The sequence below is a fragment of the Papilio xuthus genome, unplaced genomic scaffold, assembly GCF_000836235.2.
Source record: "Papilio xuthus unplaced genomic scaffold, Pxut_1.1 DF828780.1, whole genome shotgun sequence".
NCBI lineage: Eukaryota > Metazoa > Arthropoda > Insecta > Lepidoptera > Papilionidae > Papilio > Papilio xuthus.
Window position 1 is genome coordinate 778,209 of NW_013529869.1, and position 19,581 is coordinate 797,789.

At 33.0% G+C, this 19,581-nt stretch overlaps 1 protein-coding gene across 1 annotated transcript; it reads left to right on the forward strand.

Moving 5' to 3' along the window:
* Positions 1-1,361: 1,361 nt before the first annotated feature.
* On the forward strand, positions 1,362-18,475 carry ine (solute carrier family 6 member inebriated). The gene is made up of 9 exons (XM_013326530.1): positions 1,362-1,911; positions 10,086-10,279; positions 13,499-13,633; positions 13,972-14,185; positions 14,467-14,963; positions 15,041-15,153; positions 15,238-15,517; positions 16,866-17,098; positions 17,290-18,475. Exons 1-9 carry the CDS (start codon positions 1,505-1,507, stop codon positions 17,398-17,400), a joined length of 2,184 nt encoding a protein of 727 aa, XP_013181984.1. The 5' UTR covers positions 1,362-1,504; the 3' UTR covers positions 17,401-18,475.
* Positions 18,476-19,581: the final 1,106 nt, after the last annotated feature.

The following is a 19,581-nucleotide window of genomic DNA, read 5'->3' on the forward strand; positions in this document are numbered from 1 at the left end:
CTGGCTCTACAAAATGGCATAGCAAAAACCAATTTAAGTTATTGTTTTTTGAATTATACCATGGTCTAAAAATAAGTTGCTATATCTCTCTCTCTCCCTAGCTTGCATCCCACAAGGTGGTGGGGTCAGCTTTCCCAATCCGTCTCTTCCACTTCGCTCTGTCCATGGCATCTTCTTCTGAGACTTGGCACTCACTCATGTCTTGCTGTAAGTGTAAGTTGCTATCTCTATTTGTCAAATTATGTATGACATTGCCGTTAATATAACTATTATGTTAAAACTCGACCTAAGACATAATATGTTGTCATCTATATTGTTTTTTTTTACCGGGTAGAGATGGAATGGTACATGAGAAAGAGTGCAATGGTTTGGAGCGTGCAGTCCCTAGTGCTAATCTTTCAAAAAAGTATACATTAACTATGTAAAAATCACAATCTTAGATTTTTCTTATTCAGATATGAGACTGGAAATACGTTAAAAAAACTTTATAGAGACAATTTTACTAGTTGCTCGTTACTATTTACGTAATATGGCATATTCTCTTCGATACATTATGTAACTACATATTTCCGTAAATTTATTTTAGGACAGGAGTATATACGCCATTATATCAATAATAGCTGTTATTTGCATAAATGTTGTATGAATTTTCGCAAAATAAATGTTTGGGGCAATAACACGGTAATGAGGTGAAAATTAAAGTGATAATTAGTGTTGAACGACTTTGAAATTAGCGAATGATAATGGAGGGGACATGTTTATATATTTATTGAGCAACGTACACTAATGTTGTATTTGAATAACAATCATATTTGCTAGATTGTCGGTAATTCGACCCATGGCAGAAAAAATGAAACCAAGTTGCATTATTACTAGAACAAAATATGATATAATGCGGTAAGTAGCTTCTTTTATTTTCTTAAAATCGCTGATTGATAGCGCATAATATCAAAAATAAAACAAAAACAATTTAACGAACCTTACGTTCTTTTTAAAGAAGGTTAAATTTTCAATAATATCTAGGTAGAGTAAGTAATAATTTTGAATATACATAATATGTCTATGTGTACCATACACTTTCGGTAGCTTGATTAGTGTTAAAATTTATCATGTTACATTTCTTATAATAATTCATTTTGCAACATGCAGATGTGATGTGTTGCCGGAATTTCTTTAACGGTATATTACCATATTGTAATATGTATGTGAATACCATTGAGCGGCTAAATGTATTAGGTATGGGTATTAACCTCGTCGCAGGCGCAGAGCAACGTATCGCGGTCACCACGACCGGCGCATGCGCATACCCCCCTCTTCCTGTGCTCTCCCCACTCCGCACCAACAAAGTCACACTTTGTTTACCAATTGCTGCGATTGACGAGATAGTCGGTCGGTCGGCCATACCGACGTCGCTCGCCCGCGTTCGTTTATTATTCGCCACTCGCTAGTCGGTCGCAACGACGGCGACATCAATCGGCGCGTTATGACCCTGTGACGAGATAGCATGAGTAAAGCCGATACCTCGGCGGAAGCCGCCTTGTCGAGCGTGGCCGTCCACGTAAATCAATACAATGAGCCGGACGAGGAGCACTCCAAGCTGCTCGAGCCGCAGTCGCTGACACCGACCGTGACGCCATCTGGACAAATACGTAAAGTTAAGAGCTTCACCGATACACACAAAATCCGCGATGTAAGTGCCGCTTCTGGTGCGGCGTCCGCACGCTGCCTGCGCCCCTACGAACAAGTGACTCCGTACCCTGAAGGTTCTGAAAGTGGGACCAATCAATATGGAGCACCATCAGTACGATCCCTCGCGTCCATCGGCATGGGCTGCACAGACGGACGTAAAATGGTCATCAGAAGAGTGCCAACGTCCCCCACGGAGTTGTTCCACTTAGTACGTCCTCCTACGTAAGTAGTTGCGCGGATATTACATATTACATGTTGCTATTATTATTCAATTGTCTTAACCAACAACTGTCCCTGCATTCTGAACCAGACGTTAGCTCAAGACAAATACAAATATCCTTACATCGTCTTACATGCAGACCATGCGCTCACACAACTTTAGGTTTAATGCTAAAGTATCGTAGCAAAATTGTTGTGACTTTAATTCAGTGAATTGCCAGTTTGCATAACATAACCTAAAATTACCTGTCGCGTTGTTTTAGTGTTGTTAAAATAAACAATAGCCAGTCCGTCTTCTCAATGAAATAAAAACAATCAATTGATTTTTCCAAACATGTAACACATAATTATAAGCACAATCTGAAGTTATTTTTACAATTATAGGTGTACCAAAACTAAGTATCATTATTATTTCCACCTCACTTATGAACTGAATGAATGACGGTATGGCAAAAATAATAATTTCTCTACAATCATAATGAAACGGTTAGTCAAGTAAGTCGCTACGTAAATTTTAAAACTAAGGAGTGTACATTACATATTTTTAAAACAAATCGAACGGTCAGCCTTGAAAAAACACGATCGCTTGTAACATGATCGATATGAGATAATAAATACTAAAACTAATAATGTGTAGTAAAATTATACTAGTTATCTTTTCAACGTTTGATTATTCAATAAATAATAATAATTGATTCGGTATAAAATGTTTCAATATACTTTTATAAAAAAAATAAGTGGAGAATAAATAGCAAAAGTACCGAAATTATAAGAAAGTTGTGATTTAAATTTTGCTCTTGCTGAATGAGCAAAATTGTCCATCGGTTATTTTATTTGTAAATATGTTCTATTTTAAACTAATGTGTTAAGGATGTGGAAATGGCTGCGAGTCGAAGCAATAATTTTTTACTTGCACAAGGGAACTGTTAAATCGTCAGTCGTGACAAAGGACGAGCAAATTTGCCACCGGAAAAGTAGGATGAGGGTCCGTTCGGCCACTGCTATGCATACTTTATAAGACTAGCTGTTGCCAGCGACTCCGTCCATGCAATGTTATACATCTTTGCCAAATTACAGTGAGATCTATGCAGCAGTTCTAGAAATACCTTCTAACAAACATCCAAACATTCGCATTTATATTATGAAGATTTTAATGGACCAAAAACTTTTGTAATCATTATTAAATTATAATTGCCCCGCTCCATATTTAGTTTTTACTGTGCTGGCAAAACTGAGAATTGTACAGTTCAAATTAAGCATCTGTAGCGTGCTTTAATTTAAGTAGTACGAATTATCTTACTAATACAACTTACATTTTGTCAGTTGCAATTGTTAGTTGTTAGCATTACTTGCGTAATTATAAAACTTACTACACTCAGAGTCAATGTAGACTTCTTCTATTCTACTAATCCTTTGGTAACAATAATATAAGTGCAGCAATAACTCTGAAACACGGAAAACTCATTCTAATTCTAAAGACGAAGAACTCGAATGATTTTAAAGCATCCATAAAAATAATTTGTTTAAACAATATTTGTACTCTACTTGTACATCTGTTTGAAGAAGTTATTTAAATTAATCTACGTCTAGACATCTTTTGTTATTTGAAAAACTCACGTTTATTGATTTGTGTCAGTAGTATAAAGGCTATAAAATATTTATTTACATCCTTATTTCTATGAATACATAAACTCTTAAACCTGTGATATAAAATAAAATTTAAAAAAAAAAACCGAATAATTAACTAAAATATGTTAATAAAAGGAGTCCCTTTAGGCAAGGTCCCGAAGATACTGGCAGCGTTCCCCCTCTGTACAGCTAAACTAATTCTTTCTTTCTTTTGTTATTTAATTAACTCAGTTTTTAGTTATAACTACAGTACCTACAAGATAAAGAATGTTTCAAATGACAGTTACCTTTTCACTAGTCTCTTGGCTTCGAGGTGTCTATTTATCTGCAGTTCGTATTACAATAAAACTGCATAACCAGAGCGAGAAACTGATTCCCACATTTGTATTTCGCATTTGAAATTAAAATGAAGACCTATAGAGTGATTAGACACGCCTAGTAAGTACACTAGTAACATCTAAGTTTATCCGAAGCAAACGTTGGATAAATCAAATCTTTACTCTTTATATTTAAAGAAAAAAAACATTACTTATTAATTTATTACAAATTACAATCCTGTCATCTTTGACTAACCTTAGTTAATAAATCCGGGAAATAATAACAACCACCTTTGGGATAAATATTGGCAAATAATGTCTATTCCACTTTGTATTCTATGACATCATGCTTCATATCCATTGAATATTTGCATGTATTTAGTATGCATTCAATAATAGAAGACCAGAGCTTATCCACTGTCCTGGTAAATATTACTTTAACTCTATTTAGAAGACGTATTCATATGTAAAAATGTGGTTGAATCATTAGTGGACATTATTATAAGTCTTTACAACTGGACATATGTAGATTACATTGTAAATTGGTTATTAGTATGCACTCTGACACTGCTAGTTCCACGAATGTTCTCGAAGCATGCAAAATTCTCTTTATAATATGGCTTATATTTTCCGTTTTTCTTCCCTTTTAAGATAGTATCCTATTTTCGGATATTGAAGCGATTATGTCCAGAATTATATTGTGCATTATTAATTGAAAATACATTTTAAAATTAATAACGTTAGTGCTTGCATAAATATCGAAATGCGTGTAGTAGCATAAACGTTGTTTCCATTTTTACATAAGAAGCGGATAATAATAGATTGTCCTTGTTTCTTGACGACATTTTGATGTAAGGCACGAAACCAAGACTGATCTAATATTTTTACGTTATTTAGCAGTTATTAAATCTTACTAATTTTATAAATGCGAATGTATAGATGGATGGATGAATGTTTGTTACAAGGTACGAAATCTGCCACAGATGTAGAACATAGCCTGGAAGAATATAAGGCTGCTAATTCAGTTTTTTTTTTAATCCCGCACGGAAGGAGTCTGGGGCGACATCTAGTCTATTCATAAAAGTAATCTATGGTAAAAAAAATTGAAGATTGAATAGCACAAAATATTAAACATTGTATTGTTACAATGTTAACGACGATGGCTAAACTAGCCTTGTGCCAGATCACTTGTCCTAATTAGTTTTTTTATATTTTTGAACACTTGCTTTCGAAATAAACGCTATTTGCAAAATTAGTGGAACAAAAAATAATTAAATTGAAAGATATTTGTATAAAAATATCAGAAATTCCTTTTCATCAGAAAAGATTTCCTTTGCAAATTATTTTCTATTATTTTTAACGATTTGGCAGATTTCCTAATTATGCCCGTCTGATGATGATTGACAGACTCTACCAAGTATTTAAAATTATAATTTTCATTATTGACAAAGACTATAGAAGTAAAATGAAACATCGAATATTAATAGACCATTATATTCATCGACCAGTCTTAATATTTTATCGATAATTATATGATGTACCAATTTTCTTATACAACATTCCCAATTATGCTTTTTCGTCTAACAAGTACATCATTAGAGCGTACACTATTACCTTGTTATTAAGTTTTTAACGCGCTAGTGAGAAGTATGAGTAATTTATACCAACGCCGTTTACATAGTTAAAGATTTTAGTACGATACTTCGATTTCATTCATATATTTTTCTTGAAAATACTTAATAAAATGACGTATAATTTAAAAACCTTATTTGTTGGTATTGTAGTAACGTACCGGATCATTTTAAATCTGTGCGATTAACTACAATAGGTGTATTGTTTTACAATCAACATGTGGTTAGTGTACTATCGTCAATAATTAAAAGCGGTATCTATAAAACAAAACCTAATAACAATGATGTATTTATACCTATATCTACTATAATAATCGTACTAATATTATAAATGCGACCGTTTAGATGTATGGATGTTTATTAGAAGTTATGCCAAACAGCTCTACGGATCTCGATAAAATTTGGCACAGATGTAGAGCAAAGTCTGGAAGAACACAGACTATTTTTTAAAGTCCTCGCGGAAGGAGTAGCAGGCAATAGCTGTATTAGTACAAATAGAAGTTCGAGCCATTATATAGAACACTTTATGTCCTAGTAAATAGAAGTTAAAAATGCCTATTACCATGTATGCCTATGCCCACTACCTACAAAAGTTTGCATACGATTTTGTTATAGATACCTAGATAATCAGTGTTTGATTATTTTATGTCATTTTGAGCATAATTCTATAAATATAACTCTTGTGAGTTTCAAATGATTCACACATGTCATTCTATTTCGCCGACGAGAATGCAATGGGATTTAGTTGCATGAATTGTGAAACGATAAACATACAATTCTTAGACGATCCTTAAATCCTAGCTTAGTTGTGGGATTTGGTCGAAATGACCTTGATGTTGGCGGCCGATAACGTTGCATGTTTTTATCTGCTCCCGCGTATCAAAATTCAGAAACACAATTGATCGTGCGCTAGCTCTTATCACTGCCTATTTGATAATGATTTTAAAAAACGTTTACATACTTACCCGTTGACAGGTAAGGATTACCCGCCGTCCCAATAATACTAAAACATTTATTCACCTGCATGAGATAGGTAATAGACTACTTTATCTTTTTTTCTAATCATAATAGACGAGTAATGCAAGTAATATGCATTAAAATCTTGAGTCATATTTATCCCTACCGTCTCTACCTAAAAAAGAAGGTACCTGAATTAAATTTGTAAAGACAATATAATGGCTAATTCTTGGTGCCTGCACATCTGATATCCAATAGAACATTTCAGTATGTATGTAAGTGGTAAATTCAATCAAACTTACCTTTGTCGTCCTAATAGCAGCTACAAACTGAATAAAATCGTCTTAATTCTATCTAAATTATTTCGTACGATAACAATCATCAAATCAATAGTTAATGACTCTAAATGACAATAATAGCATACAATACGTGATCTGAAAGACTGGAAAAAGACAATGACATTTTAGAAGGAGGCTAAAAAATGAACAGATAATTGACGTTTGAATTTCCGGTTACTTGACGAGAAGAAATACATTGGTCTATGAAGTACTCCTTCAAAACGGTTTGTCGCGACAATTTTTATTATAAAATACCGCTCCTCTTTGTTTTATTTAACATACAAACACAAAATTCAAGGCTAACGACAAGCATGTCCAAAGAATATGTGAATTAAAATTAATATGTATTAAAACGTCGCACATTTGAAAAAATACTTAAGGAACATATCACAATATTTTTTATTAGTAATGCAGTGTACAGCCGTATATAAAACTAACATAAATCACAGTTAAATACAACAATTGCATACAAAATGAATATAGAGCTAGACGAAGCAGTCATTAAGAGCGACAGACATTAATCTGCTAAGCTTTACGACCTTCCTTTAATCTAAAACATGTAACGGACATCCATCTTAATCCAAACAACTTTCAGTGCTTATCAAAGTCTATTTGCGTATATACGTGTATAGACAAGATGCGGAATTTTACACTATATATTAATTACGTAATATCCATAATCTATTTACAGCTGCTCTTTACATATTACAAGTCTAGCTGCCGCCCGCTACTCGGTCCGCGCGCATTTAAAAATGACTTAAAAAACAAAAGAGCCAGACTATGTTCCAAATTTCATCGAGATCCGTTGAGTAATTCTGATATCGTCAAACAAACATCCATCCATCCAAAAATTCGAATTTATAATATTAATTAATAGTAAGGTAAAAAATATATATCTACAGTATCACTATTTGTATGTTTCTAGACAAATATTTACGCGCTTGTCACTTAATTAACGGTTGATTAATTTTCACCATAGAAATTTATCGCTGAAGGCGCCATTCAATTCTTTTAGTTAGACTTCGTCTGAACCCAGCACACTCGGCTTTAAAGTTAGCTACAATATGTTACGGCTTTAGAAACCTAATGTGACTAATTGTAGTAGACAGACATTTCTAATTTCCATTTAGAGATTTCATATCGCACCACTTTAGCTTCTTCTCTATCTATATATAATTATATGTACTTATCGTTTGTGGGTTTATTCGGGGACGTGACAAAACTGTCACTTTTTATTTATATAATCAAGATGAATTTTTATTATAATTTTTATTCATTATTTAATCAATGAGTGACATCATTGTTAAATATTGAAAGTATCAAAACAAAACGATCGGAAATACTTATCTTTATATATTATTTTCATTCTTAAAAAAATGATAAAAAGATATCTCGTAACATGCTACCGTTCTATCCCACAGTGTAAATTTAAAAATTAATGCCAACTTCAATTTCATTACAATCCATTTTATTCCATACTCAAGGTAGTTTTGGGTAACTCAAAATTGGTAAAATAGTTTTCACCACAACATAAACACCTTAAAAATATAAATATATATAAAATCACCAAGACCCAAGGCATCACTGTCAAGTTATGGCTGTAAAAAATACTTTTATATTAGAAAAAAAACAAATAGAAAATTTACGTTAAAAATACTGCTAAAATATTTTTAAAATAAATATAATTTAAATCGCATTCACTTATAATATTGTCTCAGTTTGTATCTGATAAATCTTGACAGCTCAGCCACGATGTTATATTTTCTAATCTTCCATGAAAACGTCAACCACTTAATATTATTTCAAACATTTGCACTTGAATTTTAACGATATCGCGTTATCTACCAATTTAAATAAGATAAACAAATGTCAACGTAACGTACATTTTTATATTCATAATAAATAAATAAATATTAAATTGTAACAAATTTCTCGATTTACTGTGAAATCCCACTCTTGAAACGCTTACAAAGACATATTTCCATCCTTCTCATTTTCATAAAAAAAGCTGTGATAACAATATGTTTTCGTATCGAAGTTTCGTAAATGCAAAGTTAACAATACACATACATCAGTATCTAGTTCCACAAAGCTTAAACGAAGCTACCAAGTTACTTACGAATGGTCTTGGTTGGCTGAACAGTAGTTTATCACTGAATTACGGCGTACATAACGGTGTTCGCCAGACCAGGCCATCACACAGGACGTCACACGTCAATACCACACCCAGTTTAAGTTTTCTTAAACATTGCATTTAATTTTATTGTGTAAAAGACTTACACATTAAAGCCCGCTGGATAGATGATAGATGGTCGATACCATCAGTTTAAACTGTACAGTTAAAGCGAATTTATGTAGAAAAAATTTAAAATGTACAGCTCTCAGTTTTGCACTTTTTTACAGTTAAAACTATTCATCTAAAACTAAATGTGTGGGCTTTAAATAATATTCGTAAGGGAAAAGTAATAAACGATATCCAACTTATTTTCCTAAGATTTAAAAACCAATAGTAACTCATTATAATTATTCAAACAAATAGTACTGAAAGAAAGGAAAAACAATAATGACGGTATATAAAACATAATCGTACGTTTACTTCTAGTTATCTTAGTTTGTTCCAAGGTTATTTATGAAGTTTAGAATAGATTATCCAATGTGACGTACATTATGAGAAAAATAATTTATATAATCGTTGTATTATACATACATTGTACAATTAATTACAATAGTACCTGGATGACCGAGCTTTGCTCGGTATTTTTTTTTTTTAAATTGTGTTTTTTGAAAATTGTATTTAAGTACGAATTACTAATAAAATTATGAAATATGAATAATATTTTTCGATCTTACCGATAGAAAATGACTTACATCCTTTGTACATTTACATGAAAAACAAGGTTTAAATATTATTTACAAGTGTTTAAAATATCACTTATACTATTAACAATACTCATTGCATGCTACTCTAATAAAAAACTGATAGTGAGAAAATCTTCCTAAAGAGAGCAATAAGCTTTTTGGTTTCTAAAAGTAATCATCCAACATACTCTACATTTACGTGGTAATAAGAGGGAAGTAGACAATTTAAATCAGAATTATATTTAATCGTCGATCTCTTGAATAATTTACCATCGTGATCAGATTCATTATTGGTAACTAAACATTGAAAGAACAAAGGACTTCTTTAAATCTCACTCACTGTCGGCAAGCCCTTATCCCTCCGGAGGATCTGCATAGTGTGTTATGCTCTTATTGCTCTTTCGATTTTTGTATTGTAAAGGTATATCATTGCAAACTGTTCGTAGACCTCCTGATGAAGACACCGCATCACACGAGAGCGACTGTGATGAAGAGGAAGAGGACGATGAGACGGTGCACCTGAAGCCACGCCGGCCCTTCTGGGCCAATAAGATACAATTCGTGCTCGCCTGCGTCGGTTACTCCGTCGGCCTCGGAAACGTATGGCGCTTCCCATATCTTTGCTACAAAAGTGGTGGTGGTAAGATATATAAATTAATGAACTTCTAAATGAGTATACATAAATATTAAAACTTAAGTAATTTAAAATCTAATTCATGTCTAGGTACAGTTCTTAACTTATATGCTAAGCAATTTGGTTAAAGCGAAATTAACGAAAGCGAAACAGATATTTATAGAAAAAACATATCTGTATTATGTCATTTATTATAAAGATAAATGTAATTATTGTTTTAATCATTAATTCAGTTTTAGATATGAATAATTATAAAATATCTTTAAAGTAATATTTAAGGAACATTTACAACGCTTACCAACAAGAACACTACGTATGGTAGAGCTAAAAGCACAGTTGCGTCAGTAGCAAGGGGCGTTTAATTGTAATACATCAATGGCATACTAATACCATATAGAATTAGAAAAGTAATTCGTAACGTCTTCTAAAGTAGACTTTTGCGAAGGAGTGGGTTATCAGATAGAGTCGAGGACGTTTATTACTTACCCATTTCGGTAAAACGTTTGTAGCTTTGCTAATAGGTCGAAAATTCGTCATAGCATACATATGAACAAGGCTATCTGAACCGGTGGGCATAAGTCAAACTAAATTATGACAGCTCACTAGCGCCTCTTTGTATTGTCAAAAATGTCACAAGATCCACCGCATTCTGTAGATACTGTTAATTTCTGAGACCTAAGTCACCGTTTCAAATATATTGTTATCTCTGTTTTGTCAAAGATAACGACAGGGATGACGATATGTTTTATACATAGATTTTGGTATCAGAAACCCACAGTTATAGTAACTGTAGTACAATATTCGATCCTAATTGTGAACTACATGGTCCAAGTTTTTTTACTCTATTGACCATGTATTACGTTACAAGTTTATTTCATGTTAAATAGTTCGATACGTGACAGTGTACTTAATCAAAATGTAACATACAATCAATAACAGTAGAGTCAGCGGCCACACCTACAACTTTTGAGATATTGTCGTGATAGATAAATTCACAACAATTAATATTCAGATCGTAACAAAGCATGTTTACGTCGTTTTGCATAAATGTGATACATAATTTGACACGACTTGACGGAATTCGCTAACATGTTAATAGCGAATACAAGTGTTCTTAATAAATCGTGACAATATTATTAGTGATATATATTGTCAAAAAGCTGCTTTACATTATATCTTACTCTTGCTAATATTATAAATGGGAATGTTTAGATGGATGGATGTATGTTTGAAGGTATCTCCGGAACGTCTCAACGGATCTCGATGATGACATACATATAGAATGTCTGGAATAACACATAGGGTACTAATTATGTATTTTGTTAATTACGCGCGGAAGTAGTCGCCAGCGATCACTATTCTATAATATATACAATAAGTTTATAATACATAGCACTAAACTAAGCGGCCGATATTAGATATAACTAGCATTTTCCGCATCGATAGCATTTTATCAATTATATATTATATACCAAACATTGTGATAAACGTGAAACTGTAAATAACTCTTTGAAATTAACCGGCATTATATTTATTTTGCAAAAAAATAAATTATTGCACACTTCCCTAATTACGACTAAATAATCATTCACGACTATAACTAGGAAGGCAAAAGATTAATTACAACTACGTTCCTAGTACACTACTATCGCTTCTTCTAAATCCATATTGTCTTTGCATAAATGTTGTCGATTACGTTGATTAGAACCGATATTACCAAAACCGATAATTAACAAATGTCTTGATAGTATAAGATAGATATAAAAATATTGTATCTACATTTCTAATGTAGAGTAATACAAATACTGCTTCACGAGTTCCTAAGAATACGAGCGAATATGGACTCACAGAATCTAAAGAACTGTCGTGCATCTCGTCTCAGTGTCAATGGAGAGAAGTGCCGCGAAGTAGAATCTGCAAGGCGATACGTCACGCCGCCGCTGCCGTCTCGCTCGCCTCCACTCGAGATATCAAATGATTTATTGCTTTGATTTGTTGATACGTCATTAATTTAAGTACACAAATATAGAAATGGAACCGATACCAATAGTAACGTTGCTTTATCGCGAAAGTATTTTAAAACCATAGATATTTGCGATTAACGATAAAAAAAGGTTGCATAAATCCATTGATTGGACGGTCACGCGGTGTGACTAACATCTCTGAGAATATGATGGCATTAGATTTATTCACGATATGTGCTAAGCCAATAATTCATGTTACTTCCTACGCAACTCCGGATGTCCGATGACGTTTAAAAATACTACAAACATGGTCTTATTCATTGGCACAAAGCATTGTTGCAAATATGAATTCGTTTAAATAAACATTAGTCATTTCTTAACTAACTAGTAAGTTATACCTATTACGTATTTATGAGTAAAACCGCTAAAGATATAAATTACGATTAGATTAAACAATATTTGTTATCGATTGTATTATTTTTTTTATATTCTAACCACAAATTCTGTGTTATGCAAAATATTGCACACGTTCCATATCATGCCGTCTCTGTCTTTCCTATTCAAATATCACCTTGCTCACAAGGCACAAGTCACAACTAAACTGGCGAATCACAAAGCGTCTCGAATGACTGCAACACGCGCCTAAATAATTTAGTAAACGCCGGCTTAATTACGGCAGTTCCTGTAGGTCAATTCGTTGATATGAAGGATACAATTGGTCTTGTAATTACGCTATTACAACGATCAAGAGCAATGTCATATTTAGCTAGAACACTCATACAAGACAAACAATAACAAACAAAATAACAACCTCAATTACAAAAACTAGCCTCTATTTCAATATTAAGCACATCTTAAAGTAGTTCCTAGATTACTATATAAAAGTAATCATTAAGTCGTTGAAATAAACGAATCCGGTACTGTATAGATATTATTCATATAGTCTCTTACGTCCTTAAAACCGGAATGCAGAAATAAACGACGAGGTCCTTCAAAACGAACTCTTCCGAGATAGGTTCTTACTACAGCTTTAATTATTGTGGTATATCGCGGATGAATTAAATTCCATCATTAACCGTTGGTTTCTGAGATCACAATCCCTGCAAACATATAATCATCCCTATCATTATCTTTGACAAAACAGAGATAACGATATGTTTTAAACGGGGATTTTGGTCTCCGAAACCCTGTTGGTAAAGTATATCTTCATAAAATGCTATGACGTATAATTTATAAAAATATATTTATCGTTGTATTTCAGGTGCTTTCCTGATACCTTACTTCATAATACTGTTAGTGTGCGGAGTTCCCATGCTCTTTATGGAACTAGCTGTGGGTCAGTACACAGCGCACGGTCCCATCGGCGCATTGTCACAAATATGTCCACTGTTTAAAGGTAATTTGAACACCGTCTATCACTTATCATATACCACGCCCTATTCTTGGTATATTTATTGTAAGTAATAAAGAATTAAAGATAACCAAACGGCTGTCTGGGTAAAAAGAATTATTATTCAGGAACTGCAAAGAAAACTTGATCAATACAATTTCGAAGGTTTATCGTAATTCGGTTTTGTACTATTTAACGTTATCGTGTTATGACATCACTTCTCAAAATGGGTTTTTTCATATTATGATGGATGCAAGTATTAAAATGATAATCTAGTGCAATAAAGTGACAACATTTGTATTGGAAAATGATTTGCCCTCAAAGTAACATTTGATAATTTCCAGGTGCCGGACTGGCGAGCGTGGTGATCTCTTTTCTAATGTCCACGTACTACGCGGTAATAATAGCATGGGCTATCTATTATTTCTTCACGTCGTTCAAATCTGAAGTGCCATGGGCGAGCTGTTCTAACCGATGGAATACAGCGCAATGTTGGGTGCCATTCCACAACCACACCAAACCCAACGGATCTCAAACGCCTACTGAGCAGTTTTTCGAGTAAGTCTTTAATTAAATTATTGGATTTAAATATATTAAAATAATTGAATAGGGAAAAATGACATTTTACCTGGGATATATGGTTTGCAAAATGCCAATTCACTTTTCAAGATACAATAACTTATTAACTTACTTAACTAGGACGATTAAAGCATAGCTTGAATATAAAATCTGTACTAAATAGATGAATGTTTTAACTGAGATAAAGATTGTTACTATAAGCAAAATCAATACGTAAGAGACACTATTGCACACTTTTATCTTTTTATTTAATTTTCCAGAAAAAAAGTGTTAAACATAAGCGACGGCATTGAATTTCCCGGTGGAATGCGATGGGAACTGGCGGCGTGTTTAGTATGCGCGTGGGTGTTGGTGTACTTCGCACTTTGGAAAAGTATCAAATCATCTGCAAAAGTACGTTACATAACCACGACGTTGCCGTTCCTCTTGATCATCGTGTTCCTAGGACGATCATTAACATTGGACGGAGCGGACAAAGGGCTAAGGTTCTTCTTCAAGCCGGACTGGGAACTTCTCAAGCAGTCTAGGCCCTGGGTGAATGCAGCTTCGCAAATTTTCAATTCAATTGGCATTGCCTTTGGCTCTATGATTATGTTCGCGTCGTACAATCGCTTCGACAACAACTTCTTGCACGATACTGTAGCCGTTTCGCTGGTAAACGCAGTGACAAGTCTTATTGTGGGCATATTCACATTCGCCACCATTGGAAATATTGCATTCGAACAGAACACCAGCGTAAAAGACGTCATTGCTGATAGTAAGTAATCACGTTACAAAAGTTTAACGTTATATAATATTTTTAAATTTTTATTTAATTCTTTCTTTGTTTTTCAGGCCCTGGTTTACTCTTCGTCGTATATCCACAAGCTATAGCCAAAATGCCAGCGTCTCAATTATGGGCTGTTTTATTCTTCTTTATGTTCCTATGTCTAGGTCTTAACAGTCAGGTAATCACTTATTTTTTGTCTCATTTTTAGACTTATTTTTGTTTTTAAGACTCAATTGAGGTTAAGAATTTTATTTCATTCCAGTTCGCAATAGTCGAAGTGGTGGTGACGTCGATACAAGATGGTTTCCCCGATATGATACGAAAGAGACTGGTGTATCACGAACTGCTAGTTCTTTGCGTATGCATGGTCTCCTTAATATTTGGTATACCGCATATAATACGAAGCGGTATATACGTGTTCCAGCTGATGGACTATTATGCAGCTTCGCTCAGTATTACATACCTGGCTTTCTTCGAAGTGGTCGCCATTGCATGGTTCTATGGTGTGGGTAGACTTTCGAGGAACATTAAGCAGATGACAGGTAAATAAATTCATTTTTAATAAATTTTTCTTATATAAGGTGGCAAAATAGAAAGCAGCATCTAAATATGCCTAAATAGGGAAAGAACCGCTGCCCATAGACATTCTCATTTGCACATACTTTGCCTCAATTTATTCAACGTAAGAGGGTACGCACACAAAGAGGACATTTCCCCTTCCCATACGTCCTCGTAAAATTAGGCTTCCGGCGCGCACACTCGTCAGAGGAAACGCGAAATTACTTCCATTTGACTTCTGTCTTCTGTGTGGTCTTGGTACTTCACTGGGTGAGCTGGCCCATTCGTGCAACAGAATGTTAATGTTGCTGCGTCAACCACTTTTAATTCCATTTACATGAAAAATCTTAACTTAGTACATCGTTTAACAGTAAAGTGTTATATTGCCACAATTGGCTATTGCTACTTTTAAGTAGTTATTAAAATAATATGAACCTATGTAAAAATTATATCACAAAAAACACTATCTGATACATTGGCTGCACCGACATAATGAATGCGTTTTTATATTTAAACAAACTTACCTGATTAAGATTTTATCAGGGCGATGAAGAGTACTAAGAAAAATTGCTTGAGTATTTTTATCAGGGCTTAACATAAGCTTAAAATATTTTCCAACACAATACCAAATACAATGAAAACAAGTTTTTTCTTGATATATGTGGATATAGTTATTATTTATACTGTATGTCATAAATCATCAGGGAACGTTTTTATTTAGTTGTATTTAGTCTCGGATTTTAAATGTATTTGCGTACATATTGTGTCTCCATTGTTCGTCACACGGCTTTGTTTGAGTACACAATTTATATCGGACATCCGCTCTGAACATATAAAAAAATTATCAACTTATCTTCTTCATTCGTATTGTTAAAGCTATCTCCTTATCACAATGCTCATCATAATGTTAACGATATGGCCTAAAATTTCACTCAGTTTTAATGAAATAAAATTGCAAACAAATCATACTAAAATTTATTAATTACGATATCATATAATAACATCATTTTTAATTATTCAATAATACTACGAACTGATAACATTTAACTGTATCTTAATTTGTTTTCGACAAAACAATTTTGAAGATGCTGTGAATAACCTAAAGCGGAGTCGTCTCGCGTGTCCGTAACTATCATAAAAGTAAGGTCACCTCTTAAACCCGTTATCCGATACCTACGCTTACTCGTAATAAAAAAAATGTTGCCCATTTCCGTTCGGCTTCGGCTTCAAGTACGATTATTGCTAAAGGGCGCGGAGTGTGATCTGGCTTCTGCCAATTGGGACAGTGCAATAATGTTAAAAATGTTACATTACGTACGTTAATGTTTGCAGGTCGTTGTCCGTCGCTGTACTTCCGTTTCTGCTGGCTGGTGGCGTCGCCGGCGCTGCTGCTGGCGCTGTGGGTGGCCAGCCTGGTGGACTACACGCCGCCCAGCTACCGCCAGTACCCGTACCCGGCGTGGGCGCAGGTCCTCGGCTGGACAATAGCCTCGCTCTCCTTACTCTGCATCCCGGTCTACGCTGTCGTCGTTATCGTTAGGTCGCCCGGCAACTCTTGGAGAGAGGTATGGGTGTTAGTTTAAAAAATGACGCAGGCTAACCCTGCATAAGCAGTTCTGCAACACCTGTAAAAAACTTAGTTTTTTCAAACAGAAATACGATTGTATGTTTTTCTTGCATGGTGTATTTTTGATATTTTTATTGATTGACTATTGTTATATTGAACTTAATATCGATCGTTTCAATTTCATTTCAGAAATTTCGCAATTCAATACGACCGACGTTTATATGTGACTGCGGCATCAACGGTTGTGACATTTGCTGCTCGGATTCGGAGCCGCCTGACGACAAAACAACAATCAACTAGTCCATTATTTACACAATTTATTTTTAGTATTTAGCTATAATAACATACTCGCTACACCTAACTACTGAGAGAGTACTCACCTCACCTTCCCACTTAGCGATATCAAAAGCAAACAAGACAAAAAGATAATAAGACGAGACATTCTTCCATCATAATTATCATTAATTTACAAACAAACGTACTCGACCTAAAACTTATGTTCTTGTAATAGTAACATAGTTTTCTATACTCGAATTCAATGGGTTATAGATATTTCAAGTACAAACAGATCTGTTGATCACGTGTTGGGAACATGCTAGTTATGTACATGTGTATACAATGTGAACAATATTATACAAGGTAATATTAGGTACAATTCTACTAAAATAATTTCCTCAGATAACTTACAGCGACACAAGGAAAGGACAAAACGAAAACTGACGATGTCAATCAACTTGTTTAAAATTCATTGCAAATACCAGTGACTTTGTGAAAAGCATAGTTTTTAATTTATTTTATTAGTGTGGGAATAACTTACATGTCCTTATCGATGTTACCATTGAAAATCTTAAAGATATTTTACCACATTCTTTCTTCTTAAAAAAGATATAACTTTATTAACTAATAGCCGATAGGTATACGATATATAATTATATTTATTTGTATATCAATTCGAATATTTTAACCTTGACTTCCCCATTGCTATTTTTCGTAGAAAATACCTACATTATGTAACTAAAATAATAACATTTGATGTCTACCCTGTATTTAATACAATTCATGTTTTGTTTCAGAAACAAATTATTTTTTATTCATAAAAATATTAAATAGACTTATTAGTAAACTGCCAATGTTTATAAAATGATAAAACTTAACATCTGTGATGAAAACATTCCATTACTAAGATTGTGTTTATATACGAATAGATATATTAATAGTAAATAAGTATTTATTCTTAGTAAATTAACACACAACTTACTGAGTGTAATTTTAAAAATCCCCGCTGAAAACCAGTACATAGTTTTTATTCCTTTAATTTCTATTGTTAACATTTTTTCCTGTTTTATTTTAATTTAAATACCAGTGTCTGTAATAAACTAAATTTAGTTATATTAGTTAGTTACTTTCAACTTATATTGCATATTAAAAGTACATTACAGTTAAATATTAACTTGTAAAATCATGAAAGATATTTAATCTATTTAGTGTAAATATTTTGAACATGTAAATACGAAAGTGTGAAACAGATTGGAATCTAAGAATAATAAAGAAATACATAAAATAATTATAAATGTTTTATTTACCTTTATTGCTTTTATTATTTTTTTATAATAGATTATAAAGAAAATGTTACTATTATATTTCATTTTCTCTCCTTGCAAATGTAAATATATGTGTAAATAAAGACTATAGAGTACAGAAAATACATTTTCACAGTCAAGGCCTTAGCTGATTATTTTTAAGATGATTATTAAATCACCCTGTTTTTAACTCAACAATGCATACAAGGTGATCTAATAATCTATCCTTAAAATGTTCAGCTGCTGTATAGTATTTGAACTTGAACACCTAAAATTATCTAAAAGCCTTTATAAGATCAACTTTACATTAGCAATACTAAGGTGGATTTCCTATATTAAAACATTAATTCAAAAACAGATTGATAATTTTTATAAAGAAAATGAGAGATTATACATTCTATTAAATATGACTATTCCATTTTCTTGTTATCCATTATCTAAAAGGCCCCATTATAACTTTATTGCAATATTCTCTATAAACACTAAATATTAGTAAGGTACTAATAAAATATTAATACAACAGAAATCTCCTTGAACCATTTAATCACATTTTTTTCTTTTTCTTTTTATGATTGAGTGGTGCTTTTTCTACTTCTTCCTCATTTTCACTGTTTGAATCTTCTCCACCTACTTCTGTAAATATGTAGACAATATATCAGTTAGTAATTTTTTTTCTTGTTCTTGATAGATAATGCTTTAGTTTATGCGGTTCCATATTACATTCCATCAGTCAAGATAGAATCAATTTTGAGATGAAGCAATAATACCAAATATGAAGATCCTAAGTTCTAAGATTATAATAAATTGTAGTCTTTGAAGTATTTCTTAAAAGAAAAAATGTTTCACTATTTTTAATTCCTTGTTTCAAGAAGGATCGTCTAGCTATGAAAATTATAACATT

Bases quoted from the DNA above. Each gene is read 5' to 3' on its own strand.
- ine (XM_013326530.1), top strand. From the start codon at position 1,505: ATGAGTAAAGCCGATACCTCGGCGGAAGCCGCCTTGTCGAGCGTGGCC. The intron at 1,912-10,085 runs GTAAGTAGTTGC...AACTGTTCGTAG, and splicing joins CACTTAGTACGTCCTCCTAC to ACCTCCTGATGAAGACACCG. The intron at 15,154-15,237 runs GTAATCACTTAT...ATTTCATTCCAG, and splicing joins GTCTAGGTCTTAACAGTCAG to TTCGCAATAGTCGAAGTGGT.